The 20,802-nt window shown below is 50.9% G+C and overlaps 1 protein-coding gene across 4 annotated transcripts; it reads right to left on the bottom strand.

Moving 5' to 3' along the window:
• Window positions 1-219: 219 nt before the first annotated feature.
• On the bottom strand, window positions 220-14,027 carry LOC115639533 (peptidoglycan recognition protein 3-like). 4 transcript variants are annotated; one of them, XM_030542423.1, is made up of 6 exons: window positions 14,010-14,027; window positions 6,117-6,184; window positions 3,912-4,009; window positions 3,120-3,327; window positions 2,000-2,118; window positions 220-1,317 (listed from the first exon to the last, which is right to left on the bottom strand). In XM_030542423.1, the coding sequence occupies exons 3-6, from the start codon at window positions 3,958-3,960 to the stop codon at window positions 1,139-1,141; spliced, it is 555 nt and encodes a 184-aa protein (XP_030398283.1). In that variant the 5' UTR covers window positions 3,961-4,009; window positions 6,117-6,184; window positions 14,010-14,027; the 3' UTR covers window positions 220-1,138. The 4 variants fall into 4 exon arrangements, with proteins under 4 accessions (XP_030398283.1, XP_030398282.1, XP_030398285.1 ...); XM_030542422.1 differs by lacking the exon at window positions 14,010-14,027 and adding an exon at window positions 13,878-13,994 and having other exon boundaries at window positions 6,117-6,374; XM_030542425.1 differs by lacking the exon at window positions 14,010-14,027 and adding an exon at window positions 13,878-13,994 and having other exon boundaries at window positions 3,912-4,013; window positions 6,122-6,374.
• Between the last annotated feature and the right edge of the window lie 6,775 nt (window positions 14,028-20,802).

The raw sequence follows: 20,802 nt of genomic DNA, 5'->3' as shown, positions 1-20,802 counted from the left end.
ACCTTATTTACTTTACATACAACAACACTTTAGTTATATATTATAGACTTAGCAAAAGAGATCTTCTAAAAACGTTAAAATGTATTACTGGCACACGAAATCTTACATTAGAGTGAATAAATGAAGACTCAGCACAGCACTTCTGAAAGGTTGCCGACCCCTGATTTAGGGTGATGAGGTAGCAAGTGTGAAAAATTGGGACAGGGAGCTGGGGGTAATAGGAGCCTATATAAGACAAAGCTCCAAATATCAGGACTGTCCCCATACAGTCGGGACACCTGGTCACCCTAGTTTCATTGGAGCTGAAGCATTTGTGCAGGCAGCAGGGATGTGGTCAGGGTTTTACGGGGATGGACTTCTGGAGGCCAATGAGGACAAGAGGCTGCTGACTTCACGGATTAGGTACAGAACCAAATACGGGAGAATGTCAGAGTCACGAAGACCTCGGGCATGGAGCCTGTTCATCACTCTGAGCAAAACATTCTGGCTGCTCTTTCAAAACTTTGCAACTGCACATTGACTTAACACAGCTTAGAAACTTTGCCATGCAGAAGTTGCTTTTAAAGTGCTACTTTCCCTTTATTTTTTAGTAGTTTACGTTTAATTCAGTACTGTGATTGCGTCCTTCTAGTTCCAGCTGAGGTGTGTGGGTAACTGATGACTTCATAACTCTGGTGTTTGTAACTCTGAGGTTCGTTCTATTGTAAAACCTTTGCAGGGGAGTGAGGCCACTTTCTCCCCTGCAGCAAGGTATGCTTGGTGCAAGGTGGCAAGGACAGTCAGGAGCAAGTTATCTCCCTTCAATTCTCAGGCTGTCCCAGACCCAGCCTTGACATAAATTAGAGCAGTCTAGGGGCTGCTCTAATTAACCGCAGCGGGCTCTGGTCTCTAATTTGCTCTGCTGTCTGACACCAGGTCAGAATTTCAACAGGGGGGACTCTCAGCTGGCTGGATGCAGCCACATAGCTTCCCCCGTGCATTGCTCAGCAGACAGAACTGGGGCTGAGAATCCAACCCGAAACATTTAAGAGTCAAACTATCTTTCTATATATACTAAGCACATGAAAAGAGCCAGATTCCTCGGCCAGCATCCTTGGCTTTCAACACACACACGCATCCTTCACCAGGCTGGTGGCACTCAGTGTTTATAATGCGGCCACGTCTTGAGGACCTCGCGGATGGGCTGCCCAGGAGAAATGGTATTGCTGACGTCCCCGTGAGCCATGAGGAGGTAGTCAGAAGACAAGTAGCCATTCTCAACAGCGAAGTGGAGCAGGTGCTTCAAAGCTTTCCAGGCCGCTGCATTGGGAGACCTTCCTGAAAGAGACCAGGAAGGGATTTGGCTCAGAGAACCTGCCTGGCTTCACCTCCTGGGGGCGGACTTGGGACAGGCCCCAGGAATCAATATAATTTTTTCTGAGCAGGTGCCCAGAAGGGAGATGGGGAAGATGGACCGTGGAGACCTAGGCAAGGCTGCTGCGCATCAGCTTGGGTTCACTTCACCAAGAGGCCAGTGAAATATAAGAAGTGTAATCACCAGCCAGCTCCCACATCCCACTCACCCACCCCCCACAAGTGATGCAGAGGGCTATGGGTGGGTCATGGGGAGGAGGTCTGGAGTGCAGGACACGCGCCAAGCTGACAGAAGGGACCAAACAGGCAGATATCCTGGAGCCTTTAAGAAAGCTGCCCTCACCCCAGCGATGTACTGTCCCTTTGCTTGTGGCTCTCTGTGTTTGTACAGCACCTTGCATAATGGGTGGAGTTCACCTCTCATGCGTTAGGCCTGATGCTGTCTCCCAGCATGGGGCTGAACTTGACCTATGGCTGGGAGATCCTCAGATCAAAAGCTCTGCCCTGGCCTCCCATCAATTCCTGTAAAATGCCCAGATCGATTCAACAAAATCTCCATAGCCACTGGGAGCATCCAACTTTTGCAGTGACCCCTATCGCCGAGTCTCAGAGCCAGGGGAAAATGGGAGCCAAGAAAGTTGCTTACCTGTAAAGTCGCCAATAAAGGCTATGCCCAGAGAGATGTCATTGTAACCATAAGTGTGGGCGCCTTCTGTATTCCAGCCTCTGCCTTCGTACACCTTCCCATCCTCACCAATCAGGAAGCTGCAGGGTTGGGAAAGGAAATGTTTCTAATCCAAAATCTGCCATCAGTTCTACAGCTGAGGTTTCTACCCTAAGGCTGCCTAGAGAACCAGACTCTAACTGTCATTTGTTTTAACCAGAATTGTACCTGTATCCTGCCGCCACCTGTCACCCTGCTATCACTGGGATCCAAACAGCAAAAGCAGGTTTGGAACGTCGCAGCTTAAATCCACAGCACAGACAGATTGGCGGGTAAGGATCGGAAAAGCAGAGCCAGGCAAAAGTTTCTGAACATTTTGTGAATAGAAACATCATCATTTTCATCGAAATGCGGGGGGGATTTTCTACCTACCCTAGTGCTGCTGGGAATTTTGCTGACAGTTGAGATATTCTGACACTATTTTTGAAATTCTGAAATGTCAACAAAAAATTTTAAAAAGTTGGATAAGTCCCACTAATTGTTTGTTTGTTTGTTTGTTTGTTTGCATTCCCCAACTCTTCAGGGTGTAACATTCATTTTCTTTGCAAGTGTTTTCTGGATGGGAGGGGGGAACCTTTATTCTTGAGGATAGCTCCAAAGCTTTTGTTAAATAACAAAAACCTTAAATGGGTTGACTCCTTTGTTATAGATTCACGGTGATTAGTTAAAAAAAATAAGACCAACATTCCCCAAGTTGGAAGCCTCCAGTAGCTTATTTAGCTGCCTAAACATGGACTAAGATGCCTAATTCTAGGCTTTCAGATTTGAAAACATTGGCTTATGTTATTCAGATTTCTCCTGCTTTTTCTTCAGCTCTTGACCAGAATCAGCCTGAGTGAAAAGCAAGCGCTACCGCATGAAGCTGGTTACGTGCATTAGCTACACTCCTGAGCACGTGCAAATCGGCGCTATCTTAGAGCCTGATCCTGCAAAGGCTTTAAGCCTGTGGGTGACTTCATGCACGTGAGTAATCGCTTGATGCTAGTGCACGTGCGTACGTTGCCCCTGGATCGGGGCCCAGAGAATGTGCTTTTCCTCTTACTTGTAGGCAATGTTGCACCAGCCCTTGTTCATGTGGTCATGCTGGATATTCACCATCTGCTGGTTGCATTCAGCACCTGTTTTGCAGCTGCTGCCGGCCGTGTGGAGGATAATGACGTATCTAGTCTGCACTGCCTTGAGAGGCGAAGAGCAGTTGGCAGGTCGGCCGCCCCATTTGCCTGGGGTGACAACGTGAAGGCAGAGAAACCCTGGAGGGAGAGAGAGAAAGATGAACCAAAGGGATGCGGCCGCCATCAGCCTCAGGCTGCGTCACTGCCTGGGCCGGTAGGGCTCTCTGAACACCCCGGCACGCTGTAGCCAGATAGTTTCGATGTCCACTGGATAATCCTGTCTTGGGGCCTCTATGTGGAACCCATGTGTAAATGCTGAGTGGCCCAAGTACCAATTCTTGGGATTCAGTCTTGCAGGTTCCTTTGCTTCCTCCAATTTCCTGACATAAAACCCCACTATAAATTACTGACATTTCAGTGACTGTCACTACCAAAAAGTTCAAGACACCCCAACAGCCTTCCTAATTGCTACATTCTGGGCAGCTTCTCCTTCGTATAACTTTGTGCCACGTCCCCGGCTGACCAGGCCTGCATTGCTACATTACCATTCTTGCTTTAGATGAGGAGAAACTGAGGGCAGTGAAGTGACTTGGTCTCGGTCAAACACCGAGAAACCGGTAGAGACAAGAACAGAACACATTCTGCTGGCTCCCACTCCAACACTCTGCCTGCCCACGCCAAGTAACTGAAAGAACTGTGGGTAAGATAAACCCTGGACTCACCCCATGAGACAGCACACAGAGCACAGAGGAACACAGCCAGCCTGAGCATCCTGTGGAGCCTTCAGTGAAAATCTCCAAGCAAGAAGCACGACAAGGACCTGGGAACAAAAATTGTACTTTACACCAGGAGAAAAAAATGTCCAGTGCTCCAAGGAGCAAAATCAATGCAGGGAAAGAAACTGACAAACGATGAAGTCTAAAACACAGAGCCATGTTGTCAGCGGCATGGCTGGATGGACATCAACGGAGTTACACCAGGGATGGATATCCTCCTCTTGTGTTTCGCCCCTGATCGTAACCTAGAATTCGGGTGTGCATGGAGAGGCAGCTCAAGGCCCAGGCTCCAATTCCACCTTCCAAACAGGGCTTGAGTGATGCAACGACCCTCTGCTCTCTGGGAGAATTTCCCCAAGTTCCCAAGCCACTGCAAGTGAGATTATAGCTAGTGATAATAATGCTGATGTTTGTGATTCGCTGTATGGACCAGAGGTACCTACGGGCATCCAAAGACATAAGACATGACAAATATTCATGGAAACAGGACCTAGGTATATTCCTAGGGCTAGAGAAGAAAACAAATCTATCAATCCAACAGTCTTCCTGTGGGCAAGCAACCAACCCACATGCTCACCTCCATTACGGTGGAAACAAACATCTCTTCAATCTGGCTTGGCAGGATGCTGAGAACACACCAGGACACAGTTTGGAATGCTAGTTATTACTGGTATTATGGTAGCACCCACAGGCTCTCCAGCTATCATCAGGAACCTGCTGTGCTAGGAGCTGGTCAAACCCATAGGAAAACACAGTCCCTGCCCTTGGGCCCTGCTTTATAAAGGTATTTAGGGGTTCTCAGCTCCGCATTGCGACACCTCCTTGACTTCGGAGCTTTCAATAGCCCGCCAAAAACATTAGAAAAACAATTTGGGGGAAATTTGCAAAATGTCAGAGTTGTTTGTGTTCAGCGGGGCCCAACGTCCTGATTCTCTGGCTCATCCTTCCAGCCCTGCCTTATTTCATTCCTTCCTGCTGGTGACTCAGGCACTCCCCACCCAGTCGTTACCATGGCATGGCAGCGCCCTGCTATTTGTAATGCGTTTATCCTCCCCACCCCGTCGCGAGGCCGGACAGGGCTGTTAACTCCATTGCCCAGAAGAGGAGGTGAAGCCCAGAAAGACTGAGTGACTTGCCCCGGGTCATGCAGTAAATCTGTGTCAGAGCAGGGAGCTGGACTAGGGTCCCCTGAGTCCCAGGCTTCCCCTCTAACCATTGCACTCTCCTTCCTAGCCAGCTCCTAAAAGCAACCCAGACACACCTCTGGTAGCAGCTCCTAGGCAGGGAGCCGGGGGGGTCCCCACAAGCCACTGCCCACAGGCACCGCCCCTGCAGCTCCCGGGAACTGCAGCCAATGGGAGCTGCGGAGTCGGTGCTCGGGGTGGGGGCCGCACGTGGAGACACACCCCAAAGCTGCCTTAGCCCCACTGCACTGCCAGTGATAATGGTAGCGGCCGGGGGCTTCCATGTCAACCAATCGGTGTTTTATGACCCCCAAAAAAATTTCAGAACATTCTGGCCCAGTTCTACCCCTGTTCTCAGGAGACTCTGCCTCGGTTCAAACACCAGTTCCAGTCCTCCAGAGCAGAGTTCTCGCCTCGAGACCCGGCCAGCAATCTGACACTTACAGGGCATGAGCCTGTGTTCTGGGGGGGTTGCGGCACCCCAGATAAAATCCTGAAGCCCAGAGTAAATAGGCAGCCAGAGGAGTTTGCAGTGGGGAGATGACCCTGTCTCCCAGGAGCTCGAGTCCCCGGAAATTCGGGCCTTCCCCATGTTCTTAAACACCTGCAGCAACTTTCTGACTCTCAGCAAGGTAGACAGAGGACTCAGTAGCTGGCGCAACTGTAACCAGCTGTACTTGAGCGGACAGCAGGGAATGAGCCCTTGTGACCGGCAGAGTTCAAAGCATGAGACACTGCAGCCTCGCTGGCTCCTAAGTTCTTACACGCACCAGCCACTAGAGGGGACAGAGGCCTCCCTCTGGCATGGGTTATTACACAGATATACCACAGGAGCCCCTGTCCGCTGCAGTCTGAACCGCTCCATCACTTGCAACAGCAACCCTGAGGCTTGGACAGAACGGGTGGGGTGGAAATGCCAAAGCAAAACCAAGAGCAAGAGAGCAGCAAAAAAGCATCTAGTATTTACCTGGGTCTCGCTGGAACTCCCCGAGTCTTCGTTCTGCAGGCGCAGAGGGACGTGTCTCTTTTTATTGGCTGTGGACGTGAGGGAGAAAAGAGATGTTGAAACAGCACTGGAAGGAAAAAGTCTCTTGGCCGGGAAATTGTGCCTTGTGATTCAAGGGAGAAGGGTGAGAGCTGGCAAGAGCACACATCTCGAAACTCCGGCTTTGCCGTGGGCGTGGACCATGATGTCACGGAACGGAGGGCAGAAGGGGGGTTCTGTCTGGAACAGAAACAATGAAATGCCAGTCAGTGCAAGGAGCTATATTTATCCTTGAAAAAACGGGATATTTGGGAAGCTTTTATGAGAAAAACTCCTTCAAAAACGAGAAGAAACATTCTGTTATTTTGCCTGCTCAATAAAAGCATTCATGAGGGAGTGTAAGAAAACACTGAGAGATTCGATAGCATCAGGAAACAAAAAAATTCTAATGGTCTCTGGATCTTCATAAGCCTTTTAGTGCAATTGGTCTTTAGAAACACCCCCCAGATACAGTCATTTTTACCTGACTGCACTTTCCAAAGATTTGAGATTCTCCAGCACGTTTCATCGATTTTGGCCAAGGTAACGCAGCCGAGTGGGGGCTCAGCCTATCGTTAATTAAGGTTCCCATCACTGCCTCCTTCCAGGGAATCCCCATTTTACAGGTTTGCAGGAATATGGTCACAAATCTAGCTCTGAGCTTGGTTCCGGGTGATGGCCCAGAGTAAAAGACTCCAGGGTTGATTCCTGGTTCGCTGAGCCTGCAACAGGACCCGTTGTGGCAAGAGGCTGGCAGGGCCCATCACCCTCCCAGCTACGCCGGTCTCCCTGAGCCACTCCTCCTGCCAGACCGCGGAGCTTTAAGCCGCTCCCTGATCCCACCAGCTCAGCCCCCGGCCAGTCTCTTGGTGCAGAACACAGCAGTCTGAGGGCTGCTCTGAACTGCACTGATTGCCCATTAACATAGCCAGAGATCACCGAGGCGCAGGGGTGCCCTGGCCACACCCCCCTTTCCTCAGCACTGGCAGCCAGGAAGGGGTTAACATAGGTGACACCAGGAGAGTTAGCACAGGCGGGTTCCTGGAGGCAGGGTGAATCCTCCACTGGTGGGACCTGGCCCTTCCTGCTCAAGAACAGAGAGGGCACCATTGGGCTCAGGTGGCCAGACATCCCGATATGATAGGGACCGTCCCAGTATTAGGGGGTTTGTCTTATATAGGATCCTATTTCCCCCTCCGCCACCCCAATTTTTCACACTTGCTGTCTGGTCACCTACATTGGGCTCTTGTGTAAGGGAGGCCCAAAGGGCTCGGGATACGACCTATGGGCCCTGATCAAAGGACCGGCACAAGTGAGAAGCATTAACATTTCCCTTATGAGTCACGCTGCGCTCAGCACATCAGGCCCCGTGGCAAAGCTATAGACAGAGGCCCGCTGCCAAGCCCAGCCGTGGCAGCGTTTCACCACCAGGCGGCAGCGGAAACTTACGTTAGTTATCAGCGGGGTAGCCGTGTTAGTCTGGATCTGTAAAAGCAGCAAAGAATCCTGAGTTAATGTCTTATAGACTAACAGACGTTTAGGAGCACGAGCTTTCGTGGGTGAATACCCACTTCCTCAGATGCATGTAGTGGAAATTTCCAGGGGCAGGTATATATATGCTAGCAAGCAAGCTAGAGATAACGAGGTCAGGTCAATCAGGGAGGATGAGGCCCTGTTCTAGCAGTTGTTTCTCCTCTCTTGGTTTTCACACCTCAACAGGGCCTCATCCTCCCTGATTGAACTGACCTCGTTATCTCTAGCTTGCTTGCTAGCATATATATACCTGCCCCTGGAAATTTCCATTACATGCATCTGACGCAGTGGGTATTCACCCACGAAAGCTCATGCTCCAAAACGTCTGTTAGTCTATAAGGTGCCACAGGATTCTTTGCTGCTTTTACGTTAGTTGCCTTCTCCAACAGGCTGGCACCACCCACCCCCGAGTCTGTCCTGCACCAGTCCCGTCCCATTCGTACCACCTGGACTTGGAGCCAGGGCTGGGGCCTAGGCCGAAACAGCAGCTGTGTCTCCAGTAACGTTTTCTCCCCTTGCAGTCATGTTCTTCTCAGTGGCAATTGGATAATGCATTAAAAGCAGCACTTCGCACAACAGTAATAAAGGCAGAAAGAGGAGAAAGAGGGGGACTGTATAATAATCCACAGGCTGTTAATGGTATGTCTACCCAGCACACTGAACCTGGGCCTGTGGACAGGGTGTTTCTAAACCCACACTCAAGCACCCGCCCTGTGCTGACTTAGAACTGGTGCGGACCAGAGGAACCCGAAGGGAGTCCAATTGCTGGACCCGGGTCTGTGCTGCTGTGTCCACACCACCGCGCAGCCCTCCTGACTCAGGTCTACACTTCAGTTGTGTCCACCCTGCCGAGTGACAGGGCTCGAACTCCAATCACAGCCAGGCTCGGGATCTGACCCACCCCCTGGCGGGTCCAAGGACCCTGGCTCCTGAGTCCTCGCTGACCCAAGACTGATTTGTGTTTGGACAGAAGTGGGACTTGGGCTCAAACCAGAGTCAAAGTCTGGCCTGAGTGTGCTGTGTAGACATGTCCAGTGGTGAGAGGCAGTTTAAGGGAAGCATTCACCAAGGGGGCCTGGCCTGGTCCTGCGCGGTGGATAAACAGAGGCCTTCAGACTCCAGGGCCAGACCGCCAGCATCGTGCAGCAGCCATGAGTTCATTTTTCAAATAATGTGGGAAAAGACCCCAGGGTGGTGAGCGTGGGATTGTTCCCAGAAGGATTCCCGTGGCCCAGGGCCCAGGAAGGGGTTATTTCTGAAGAGCGCTTTTCTTTGTACTTGTTAAGGATGCTGTTGGCTTGAAACTCGTACAATAGGAACATGCTACAGAGCTAACCGAGACGCACGCGGGAGGCAATTCCGATTTGCCATGCTGTCAAAATCGGGGGGTATCTCCTGTTTGCCTAGAAATGTCTTGTAACCCTCTTGCTCCGCGTCCACCTTGGGACAGTTTCTCCATTGTTTGAGTAAGTGGATGAAGACAAATCAGATCCTAAAAGAGAACTGGATAAATTCATGGTGGTTAAGTCCATAAATGGCTGTTAGCCAGGCTGGGTAAGGAATGGTGTCCCTGGCCTCTGTTTGCCAGGGGGTGGAGATGAATGGCAGGAGAGAGATCACTTGATCGTTGCCTGTTAGCTTCACTCCCTCTGGGGCACCTGGCATTGGCCACTGTTGGTAGACAGGATACTGGGCTGGATGGACCTTTGATCTGACCTACTATGGCCATTCTTACGTTCTTAGGATGGGACTGGTGTCCTGACCACATTTATTAGGGAGGACAATCGTTTGGGTTTGGGGCAGGGGTTGGTATGTGCGTTGGCTTCAGGCTAAGCAGAGACAGCAGCAATGATGTGGCAAGCGAAGGACCAGCCCTGGGTGCCCCCAGAGATCAGTGCCACAGGGGCATTCTGACACTCTCCAGGAAAAGAGCTCAAATGACCCATTGAGGAGGAACTGGCGAACTCCGTGCAGGCCAGCGTGGTCCAGCAGCTTCATGGCAGGGTGGAGGGGTGGATGGCGGCATTGCTTCACCCAGGGTCGAGCAGCATGGCGTCGAGTTACACCAGCTCAGCACCTGACCCAAAGACCAGGGGCCAGCACCTGCTCCCAGTGGCAGTGGTGTCACTCCAGAGTCACTCTGCTTAAGTCAGTGGGGTTATTCTAGATTTATAATGATGTAAATGAGAGTAGAATTTGGCCCTTTGCCTGCACTGGGGATGTCGCAGGCCTGATTTGCACCCATGCAAGTGAGATGAAACTCACGCTCTGAAAGGCCACACTATGCACCCTTTTCTACCCTTGGAGGGACCTCTCAGAACCACACAAGGAGCTTGTGGCCCAGTTCTGCCAGGGGCTGAACACACTGCAGCCCTACTGACTTCAAGGCACTCAGCACCCTGCAGGATTGGGCCCTCCATTGCCATAGGCAGGGAAAGGCGATGGCGGGTCTGACTCTCTGTAGCCCAGCACCTCACACAGTCAAAGCAGGAGTGAAACCTTATCAGGCAGTGGTGAGGTGGGCCTGGGGTCTCTGTGATTTATTGACCTGATCCAAACACCACTGAAGGTTGTGAAAAATCTGAATCCATGTTCGCATCCAAGCTGCACACCCCCTGACTGACAACTGAGGCTTTATGACACCCTGGCAAGCCATGGCACTGTTATAAGGCCCATTTTATAGGTTGGGAAACTGAGGCATGGAGCCATTAAAGTGACTTGCTCAGAAGCAGCACAGAAAACCAGAGCCAGGTGTAGAAACCAGCTGTTCTGAGGCTCAGGTCTGTGACCTTAACCACAGAACCACCCTTCCCTCCACAGCTGTGCACTCCCATAGCATGGAGTGAAGGAGGAGAATGCCTTCCTGACCCTACCTGGATCGCTGTTCATGCCCTGAAGCATGAGGGCTGGTAACCCACATTTTTTATTCCAGCAGATGCTGGTCTCATGATTCTGGTGGACATCAAATCCAGTTCCGAATGGGGCGAGGCAACACTTCTCGATGGTCCCCTGTGGCAATTAACTTCACGGGATAATTGTGCAATGTGTAAAAGACTCATCTCCTGGTGTTTATTTTTATCATCTGCTAATTTCATCAGCTTCCCGCTAAGGGACGTGTGTGCGTGTGTTGTTCTGCTGCCACGTAGGCCGGTGGGGGAGGGGCTGAGCCCTTTTCTACTCTGCACTGAAGGAAGCAAGAATGGTGACAAGACACAACAAGGGCCTGATTCTGAGTTGCACCCCCTGTAAGCCACTGCGGCAGGAAAAAAGAGCCTTAAAGTGGCTGGAACCTCCCTTGGGCAGGGGGCCTCAGCAGCCCACCCTGCTCACTGCCGCTGGCCTGGGGATGGGATCAGGGCTGTGGCCTGGGAGAACCAGCGCACAACTTAGATCAGCATTAAGGCTGCTCTAACTGACCCGAGGAGCCAGGCGGGGCCTTGGGCCAAAGCTAATCCCCCACATACACACATCCTGCCCCAAGGGCTGGAACCAGGTAGCAGATTTGGGTCCCCGGCACGCTGTTCACCTCAGATCGGAAGCCTGGAGTGGCCAGAGCAGTGACAGTGATGGGGTGGAGGCTACACGAGGAGGAATTTAGAATAGGCTGAAAGCTGAAGGTTACCTCAGGGGTGGATGCATGCAGCCAGCCAGCCTTTCCCCTGACACTCGTCAGCTCCTGGGCTCCAGATGTACCTGCAGGGCCAGGTGCTCTTCTGACACCTGTGCACCTCCTTCACCCCCATGAAGTTCATGCATCTTATGCCATGTCAGACAGTGTCAAAAGCCTGACAGAAATCCATGTCTACAGCTTCCCCTAGGCCGGTCACCCTGTCAAAGGAGCAAACGTAGGCAGGCGTGGGCTGATCTGTTCTTGCTAAATCCAGGCTGCCTGCTCCTTGGCATGACAAACGGATTGTCTAATAACTGGGCTCCTAAGTACCGGCACAATCCACAATATGCTTCCCTTGAAGGCTCATTCTGGTTCTAGCATGGTATTTGCCACTCCCCATTGCGACACTCCTGCATCCCAGAACACGATCGCTCTCTCAGGTAAGCCAGGCTGATCACTGCAAAGTTGGGCCCTCTGGGCATGTGTGTTTCGATGGATTCTTGAGGCCCAGGGGAAATCATAGAATCACAGGGTTAGAAGGGACCGCAAGGGCCATCGGGTCTAAGCCCCTATCAGTGACATCCATGGGGCTACATCAACTTATCCCAGCTGAGAATCAGGCCCCCTCGATTCCCAGCCCAGTGGAACTGTCCATTCCAACCTCCTGCATCAGATAAGGCACAGAACTGACCCAGGGATCCCGACTCGGAGCCTGATCCTTTGTAGTTGAACTAGAGGGTGCGTATACATCTAAAGGTGTCTGCATCCTCTGGGGAGGGCACCAACATGACCCTGATGTTCTCCCCTCATTCCCCCTTGTCTTCCCCCCCAACACACACACATACCCCGATCTACCTTATCTAGGGGGTGGTCTTCCACCCCGCTCCCGTACTGAGGTATCTTCTTCCAGGGGCTAACCAAGCATTCAAACAGGGGACTCGCACTAGAGGAGGTGGAGGTAACAGGCCTGTGTGCGTCTCCCCACCTGCCCAAAGAATTAACCCCCTCCAGGCCTGCTGCAGCAAAGCAGAGCTGCAAGGGAGGGGAAATGACTGGGGTGGGGAGGGGAAGGCTTCCAAAGCATGGAGCATTTTGTTGCTTCTCTGAACCTAATCTGCAGGGGCCTGACTTTTCGGAGGCGCTCAGGAGCCGGCACTCGGAGCAGTGGGTACCCAGCGCACCTTTGAAACCCAGGCCCAAAGCTTTAGGGGTGTTCCCTGCGAGCGCTCTACCCCAGAGGAGTTCTGGGTTGTCAGCACCCTGAGGAGTAACTGTCTGGTGCAGGTCGGTGGCCATACAAGGTCGCAGGATTGGTAGCTCCCTTGTCTTGTTGCTTTCAAGGTAGCAAAGTCTACTCCGTGCCATTACAGAACTGGTGCCCTGTGGGGCTGGAAGGGACCTCGAGAGGTTTGCTGGCCAAGCCAATCAACCTAGATCAGCCCTGACAGGGGACTGTCCAACCCATCCTGAAAAACCTCCAGTGATGGGGATTCCGCCCCCTGGTCTCCTGTTCCAGAGCGTAGCTCCCTTACGCTAGTGAGTGGATCTTGCTGTGCATCAGGCCTGCTCCTCAGACTGACAACATAAAGGTACTGGCGTGCCTGCCAAAGCCCCTGCCTAGGGCAGGGAGATGGTCTTGTGGGTAAGGTGTTGGCCTCGGTCTGCGGACACCAGGTTCTATGCCCAAACCTGTCACAGGCAAATCACTCCAACTTGCTGGGCCTCAGTTTCCTGTGAAATAGAGTCCCCTGGGGAGGTTGTGAGGCTAGATTCATTAAGCACTGTGAGGGTGCAGCTAGTCTGGGGAAGGTGGAGCCCCATAAGAAATTAAACGAAGCCGGCCCACATTCCTGGAAAGATTCACCTTTGCTGAAACCATGTCTAATTCGGGAAGCAGTTATTTCAAACCCGCCGTGCAGCATTCCTCACCCTTCTAGATTCGGCAGGACCCTTCTTGCCCCGCCTCGGGGGTCCTGGGCCCCACTGAAGAATGCTGAGCCACCAGAATGTGGACGGTCAGGTTTTAACAAGGCCTCGTTTGGACAGTCCCCTGGGGCAGTGGTGCAAGAGATGTAATCCCTGTGCACACTGCCCAGTGCCCCAGCAGCGCTGGGAACACCCCTCCAGCCCAGCACAGGAGATAACGGCCAATCTGCAAATCTCAGGGCGAGTTACACCGAGCAAAGGGTGCAGAACCGAGCCCCTCCCATGGCAAATGAGATACTGGGCGTAGGTTCAGCCCTGGGATTATGCCAGTGCAACCCCCGGTACTAGGTTCCTGGCAGGAATGGTGGGGAGGCTCCCGCTGCAGCAGGGGACAGTGAAGAACGAAGCATGCGTGGCACAGAGCAGACTGGAGAGGGGACAACCGAGTGCATCTCCCCCCCTCCCCTTGGCACAGCTCCTCTGCCCTCCCACCCCACAGGCACGAATGCTGCCCACTCCCAGCCCAGCATCATCCCTGAATAAGGCAGGGGTGGAAAGACTGTCCGGCCCAGGAGGTGAATGCCCCTGGTGCCCAGCCGGCCTTGAACCTTGCACAGGGGTCAGTGTATCCCCACCTTGCCTTTCCTGCATTGGGAGCAGGATCCGGGATGGAGAACCGCTGATCTAGCCCAGGAGCAGCTTTGATTCAGCGGGGCCCTGCCTGCCTCCGATGGGTCAGGAGGCAGCGTGATTGTCTCTTTCCTCACCATGTCGGTCTAACAGCCCAGGATGACACAACGCGGCTCCATCGCCGGGAGTCCTGTAGGGATGCAACAGTCTGGTTCCATTAGCAAACATCCGATTGTGTCAGCCTCCCCTAACTTCTCCTTTCTGGTTGCTCCTTGGCCACACCGGGGGGAAGAGCCTCATCGGGCCAAACAGGGGAGAAGGCGCTGGACACCCCAACTGCAGGACCTCGGTTGTGTACAGGGCTCGGGCTGTCCTCTGTGCCCCGCGTGGGGGTTGGGGGGAAGGCCACATGCCAGGGCCAGGGTTTGCCAAAGGGTTCATCTCCGTGGGGGCTGAGCTCTTTGGGAAACCTGACCACCCCCCCCCCCGTGGGCTTCTCTTCGCAGTGTTCACTCAAGTATCGCCCCCACCCGACTCCCATCCACACCCCAACACGGCTTCACTCCAGACTAGCAGTGCCTTGAACCTGAGCTGGCCAACCCGGCAGGGGGAGCAGGCCGCAGCTAACTCCACTGCAAAGCCAAAAACCTCCCCCCCCCCTCGGCTAATCAGTCTGAAGCAGTGAGGCTGCCTGGCCACTCCCCAGGTGCTATGGAACTTCTCACTTGAGCTGCTGTGTCAAAGGCAGGTGCAGGCTGCTTAGCTGGGAGCAGGTGGATCTTGTTAAGAGCCTGGCAGCAGGGGAGGATAAAAGCTTGGTTGTTTGCTCCCTAACAGGGCAGTGGTTCTGCTTTAGTGGGGCTTTGCTGAGGGTGGCTTTTTCCAGCCCATCCCTGCAGGCTATGTAATTGGGCTGGTGGTTTTAAGGTTATGACTGGGATTAATAAGGCCAGGCAATTCACATTACATAGAAGGGTGTTTCTGTAGCTCTTCTCAGAAACAGGCTAAGCCATTGGGCTGCCAGGAGCTGGAAAGCAGCTCTGATCTCAGTAACCACAGGGCTGCAATGGCTTTTTTCTTGGGCTGCAAAGCAGAGATTCTTAGGGGAGCCTAGTTCAGGTTTGATTCTTCCCAGAATAAAAGATCAAGGAAGGTTTTTTACTCTCTAGACTTGCAGAAGAAAAGAGCACTGGCCAGCCAGGAGCACAAACAGCTGGCAGACAAAAGAGTGACACTGATTTCCAAGCATGAGAGTCAGGCACCACTGAAGCTCAGGAGCCGCAAGCTCACAGAAAGCAGCCTGTGCTGTGCTTAGATGGAGATAGCATTTACTCCAGGCTGGTGTACTGCAGGGCTGATATTTTGCTCTGTTGTCATTCTTTCCTGTGTGCTTGATTTGAGGTAATCTCCCCTACTCAGGAGGAAGCCAGGTCCATCGTATGCAGCCTAAACACACTAACACTACAGGCTGCACGTAGCAAATTCTTTCTACCAGGGCTGGGATTTTCCACATTACAAGAAAAGGCACAAACTTTCCACCCAGCCGACCTTTCAGCTTAGATGAAGGGCGCAGGGAATCCCTATGGGAGCGTGAGAAAGGTGGGGTCTGCAGGAGGCTGCGCTGAGCTGAACCCAAGGTGCTGTCTCTTCAGAGCCCTCTGAGATTTAAAGGTGCAGGCCCTAGGAAATAAAAGCACATCATGTTACATAGCTAAACACACATGCTGCATGGTAAGGATGGCCAGAACTCACATTCAGAGTTTGGGCCTGAATGACAAGTCGGCAGCGCTCCAGCTATTGCCAAAGAAAGGGACATGCTGTGGGTCTCATTATTCGCAGGATTCCTGCCTCTAGTGAGGATTTTAACATGCACTTCAGTCTTCTGCTGCCCCAAAGCACTGTAAATGACATTGTTGCGGAGGGGGAGCAGAGATGTGGAGAATTTCGTCCTTGTCCCTTTCATCTCGGTGCCCTTAATACAAGCTGCAGCCTTTTGACATACAGACAGAATTATGTGGTAGGAGGGCAAGGTGTTTTGCCAAAAAAAATTGGGATGTAAAAGGACTTTTTGGAGGAAAAAAGGCAGAAATGTTCTTTGGGGGGGAACTGCATTTTTGTCAATGGGGGGTGTTTAAAAAAACTAATAGATTTCAATTTTGAACTGAGGGAGCAGGGGGGAGCAGATCAGTTTTCAGTTTTTCAATGAAAATCCAAAAACTTTCCATGGAAAATTTAAACACACACAAAATTTGGGCTCTGAAATTTTTAGGGAGGAGAAATTAGGATCATTTCCCTAGCAGCTGTGTGTGAAAGCTGAGAAGTAGCTTCATTACTAGCCTGTGATCCGGGATAGAATCAGCCGAGATAGAAAACAGCTTTTAGTCCATGCCCAGTAACCATGGCAGATTTGCTTCCTTGGAAGATTGATAGGAATTCAGAGCACTCCTGCAGTCTTGTCGGTTTAGATTAAGGCTTTGGGACTGTGTTGTTCTATGTTTGTGCAGCACCTAACACAATGGGACGCTGTTCGCAATTAGCCTCCAGGCACTTCAATATGAAATGGGATTCAGCATAATGTTATCTCTGATACCAACTCCCTGTGTGGCCTTGAGCAAGTTCCTTATCCTTTCTGCTCACGTGTGGCTGCCATGCAGGGGTGTTTTGAGGGTGTGGAATATGAGTATGTCACGGAGTCCCCGGGCGATGCTCTGGAACTGCTCCCCACCAAGCCAGTCAGGACTTCGGGAAGCCTCCTCTCCCTTGGAGCAGACTGTCTTTAGGGCAGGAAGCTCACACGCAGCATTCAGCATGTGCCCCTCTGTGTGCTTCCGATAGCGAGTCCACCCATTCGGGGTCCTGGGGAAGCCAGAGGGTCCTGCACCCCCACTTCGCAGTCAGGCGTGACTGTCAGCCAGCCGGTAAAACAGAAGGTTTATTTAGACGACAGGAAAACAGTCCAAAACAGGTCTTGCCAGTACAGACAACAAGACTCCCCTTAGTTAGGTCCATCTGGGGCCCCAAGGAGGCCACAGCCCTGCTGCCTCCTCAGGGCTCCCCTCCATTTTCCAGCCAGCTTCCAAAAACTCCCCAACCCCGTCCAGCCCCTCCTCTCTGGGCTTTGTCCCTTTCCCAGGCCAGAAGGTCTCTGTCACCAACACCTTTAGCATCCCCTTGCAGGGGGGAAAGGCCCGGGCCATTAGTTGCCAGGAGACAGAGGGTCGGCCAGAGCTGAGGCCCCCACACAGTATTCAGAGGGAACATTAAAACCAGTCCCACTTCGTCACAGAGTGCAACTCTTAAAATCATGGGAGCCATTATCAAGTTTTCTGAACTAATGATTTGTCGGCGGAGACAGAAGGGGGAAATATGGGTTGAAACAAACAAGGCCAGATCCTCAGCTAGTGCAAACCACGAAATTCCACGGAAGTCAATGGGCCTCCATCCATGTGCATCAGCGGAGAATCTGGCTCCCATTACTGCCCGATGCTGCAGCAGTAGCTCGGACATGTGGGGATGAGGGTGACTTTACATCCTGGTTTCTGCAGGGACACCTAACTCGCAGACAAGTTATGTGACCGGAGTTCAGCTTTTACAGTGCAAAGAGACAGTTCCACAACTTGTGCACCTCACTGGCACTTAAGTGGTGCACATGTGATCTGCACAGGGGGCATTTCACCACTTGAGTGGAAGTTTCACAGGAACCTCTAGGATTTAGGTGTCCAAACCCCATTAATTCTGTTAGGCTCCTTTTGACAATCCCGGTCAGAATGACTTAGACCCCCTATTCTGCAAAGATTTATGTGCATGCTTAAATTATTCAGGTGCTTAACTCAAAGTAGGTGAGTAGCTCTGTTGAGTTAGAGGTCTGCACATATGCCTGAACCTTTGCAGGATCTCAGTCTCTGCCTTGCAGATGAGCTGCTGAGTTTATATCATATGCTATTAATGAAATTAACTCCTCGGAGCTTATTTTTCTTCTGAAATAATGCAGACACTCAAAGCAGGTGAGGCAGGGTCCTGGGCAGGGTAAAGCCATTCAAATCTTTTCAAAGTGAAATAAAGAGTGGGCTGATTGTTCTCCAGACGTGGTTTTAGAAAGCAGTGCAAGCTGAGAACAAACCCCCCAGAAAGTTACCGGATTCTTTCAAATCCTGACCAGGTTGGAATTTGCCTCAAAGGCTGCAAGCAATCACATTCAGCTCTCAGTAGGGATAATCACATCCAGCACACTTCAGATGTCAAAACCCGCTCTGAAGACAGCTGGAGCAACCTGTTTAGCAAGAGTGAGGTTAGCGAGGGGCCGTTTTATGGCAATCTCAGACTTTGCTTCAGAGTTGTTGCTTCTGGTACCTTTGTGGCAAGTTTCTTAACAGGAATTGTCGGAAAGCTAGTCAGTTGCAGCATCTCACTCAGCCTTGGGAAATTGTAACTGTTTTGAGTTTTTAGATGCAAAAGATTTGCATGGTCGTGGCCAGAATGTATTTCTTAAGGGGAGAGCAAACCAAGAGAGGTCCTTTCATGAATGCATAGCTACACCTGGAGCCCCTAGGCATTTCCAGCCAGGTATTTTTAAAAATGGCAAGTGATTTGGAATGCCTGTTTTCTAGGACCTGATTTTTAGAGGTGCTGAGCACCAGTAGCTCCTACTGACTTTAGTTAGAACTGGAGGAGCACAGTCCCAGGCCTAATGTCTTGCTTTGAGATCTGAAAACTGGATGCACCCAAAATCAGCAGCATCTGGAAAATGCCAGACTAGTGGGTCCATCCCTCCCGATAGCCTGTCTCTGTCAGTGGCCAGCACCAGCTGCTTCAGGGAAAGGTGCAAGAAATGTTGCAGGAATGGGTTAACCTACTCCTAGGGAAGTTTTCTTCCTGACCCCATTAGTTAGAGGTTGGTTTATGCTCTGAAGCATGAGGGTGTATTTCCCTTTCAACACTGATTACTTTTCATCCCTGACTGTTATAATTCTGAATATTATCATTATCCAGATAACAGTCCAATCCTTTCTGGAATTCCCCCAACAATGACCACTGTGATAAGGGAATTCTGCACCCGTTAGAGGGCTATAAGTGCTACATCCATAGAATGCATACAATGTGGTACAGACTAATATGTGTGTATTTGAATGGGGAGTTTTGCTTAACACCAGAAGATGGGAAATGGATCAATGAAACCTGAAGATCCTCACTTCTAATAGGCAACTCACTTTAACAGCGTGCCTGTGATTTCTCCTTCTGTTTTTGTCTTGTTTTAAAGACTAGCCTCTACTAAGAGAAAAATATTTTTGTTAGTTTCACAGGTGAATGCTTAAGACAACTGCAACATTCTATGCATGGGCTGCATTGTAAAGGGTATTGGCCAGATCCTCAACCAGTGTAAATCAGTGTTGCTCCAGAGACAGCAGTAGAGTTAGGATGAAGGACTATATCGCTCTACATAAGTTATTTGGGGAAGGGAGAATGTTTCCATATCTATTTGCAAAATTCTCAGTGAGGCCTGGATCTTGAGTTGGTACTTCCATAATGGTTCATTGTCAAATGAGGAGGACAGATCAAGAGAGGTCCCTTGTCAATATCCTCATTAATGACTTGGGTGTTGGAGTGGAGAGTATACTTATAAATTTGTAGATGTCACCATGCTGGGAGGGGTTGCAAGCACTTTGGAGGACAAGGTTAGAATTCAAAACAATCCTGCTGAATTGGAGAATTGGTCTGAAATGAATAAAAACAAGTGCGAAGTCCTTCGCTTAAGAAGGAAAAATCAAACACACCCATTCCAAATGGGGGGAAATCGTCTGGGCAGCAGTACTGCAGAAAAGGATCTGGGGGATTATGGTGAATCACAAATTGGATATGAGTCAACAGCATGATGCTATTGCAAAAAAAGACAAATGTCATGCTGGGATGTATTAACAAGAGGGTCATAAGACCCAGGGGGTAACTGTTGTGCTTTGCTCACCATTGGTGAGGCCTCAGCCGGAGTCCTGTTCCAGAAAGACATGAACAAACTGGGAAGTCCAGATGTGAGCAATAAAAATGTATCAGAGGTCTAGAAAACATGACCTCTGAGGAAAGGACAAAAGAACTGGGGCACGCTAACGCTAGAGAAGAGGAGGTTGATGGACACATGATAGCACTCTTCCAGTATTTAAATGGTTGTTTTCAAGAGGGCAATGGTCAATTACTCTCCATATCCAATGAGGGTAGGACAAAAGAAATCAGCTTAGTTTGCAGCAGGAGTGATTCAGGTTAGATGTTAGGAAAAGCTTTCCAACAGCAAGGCGAGCTAAGCACTGGAACAGGGCACTTGGGAGGTCATGGAATCCCCATCCCTGGAAGTTTTTAATAACAAGTTAGCTAAACACCTGTCAGGGATGGTCTAGGGTATATTTAATCCTGTCTCGGCATGGGAAGATGGACTAGGCGACCTCTTGAGCTCCCTTCCTGCTCTTCGTTTCTAGGATTTGATGATTCAATCATGCAAATAACAAGCATAGTAATTCATCTTCTTTAATCCTAATAAAGACACCAGGACTTGCCACTATGGAGTTCTGTGTTCCCACAAAACTTTTCTTTCACCTGTTTCTCTTTTGAATAGTTTCCCTTTAGCGTTTTACTACATTAAAATGAAGAATATCAGAATGGCCAGCCTGGGTCAGATCAGTTGCCCAGCTGGCCCAGTATCCTGTCTGCTGTGAGTGCCTAGCACCAGATGCTTCAGAGGGAATGAATAGAACAAGGCAATTTTGATTAATCCATCCCCTCTTGTCAAGCTCTGGCTTCTGGCAGTCAGAGGTTTAGGGACACCCAGTGCTTAGGGTCACGTCCCTGACCATCTTGGCTAATAACCATTGATGGATCGATCCTCCATGAACTTATCTACTTCTCTTTTCAACCCTGTTACACTTTTTGGCCTTCGCAACATCCCCT

The sequence above is a fragment of the Gopherus evgoodei genome, chromosome 24 (genome assembly GCF_007399415.2).
Source record: "Gopherus evgoodei ecotype Sinaloan lineage chromosome 24, rGopEvg1_v1.p, whole genome shotgun sequence".
In the NCBI taxonomy this organism is placed as follows: domain Eukaryota; kingdom Metazoa; phylum Chordata; order Testudines; family Testudinidae; genus Gopherus; species Gopherus evgoodei.
Note: the sequence above shows the minus strand (reverse complement) of the source record. Positions and strands in the feature narration are given on the sequence as shown.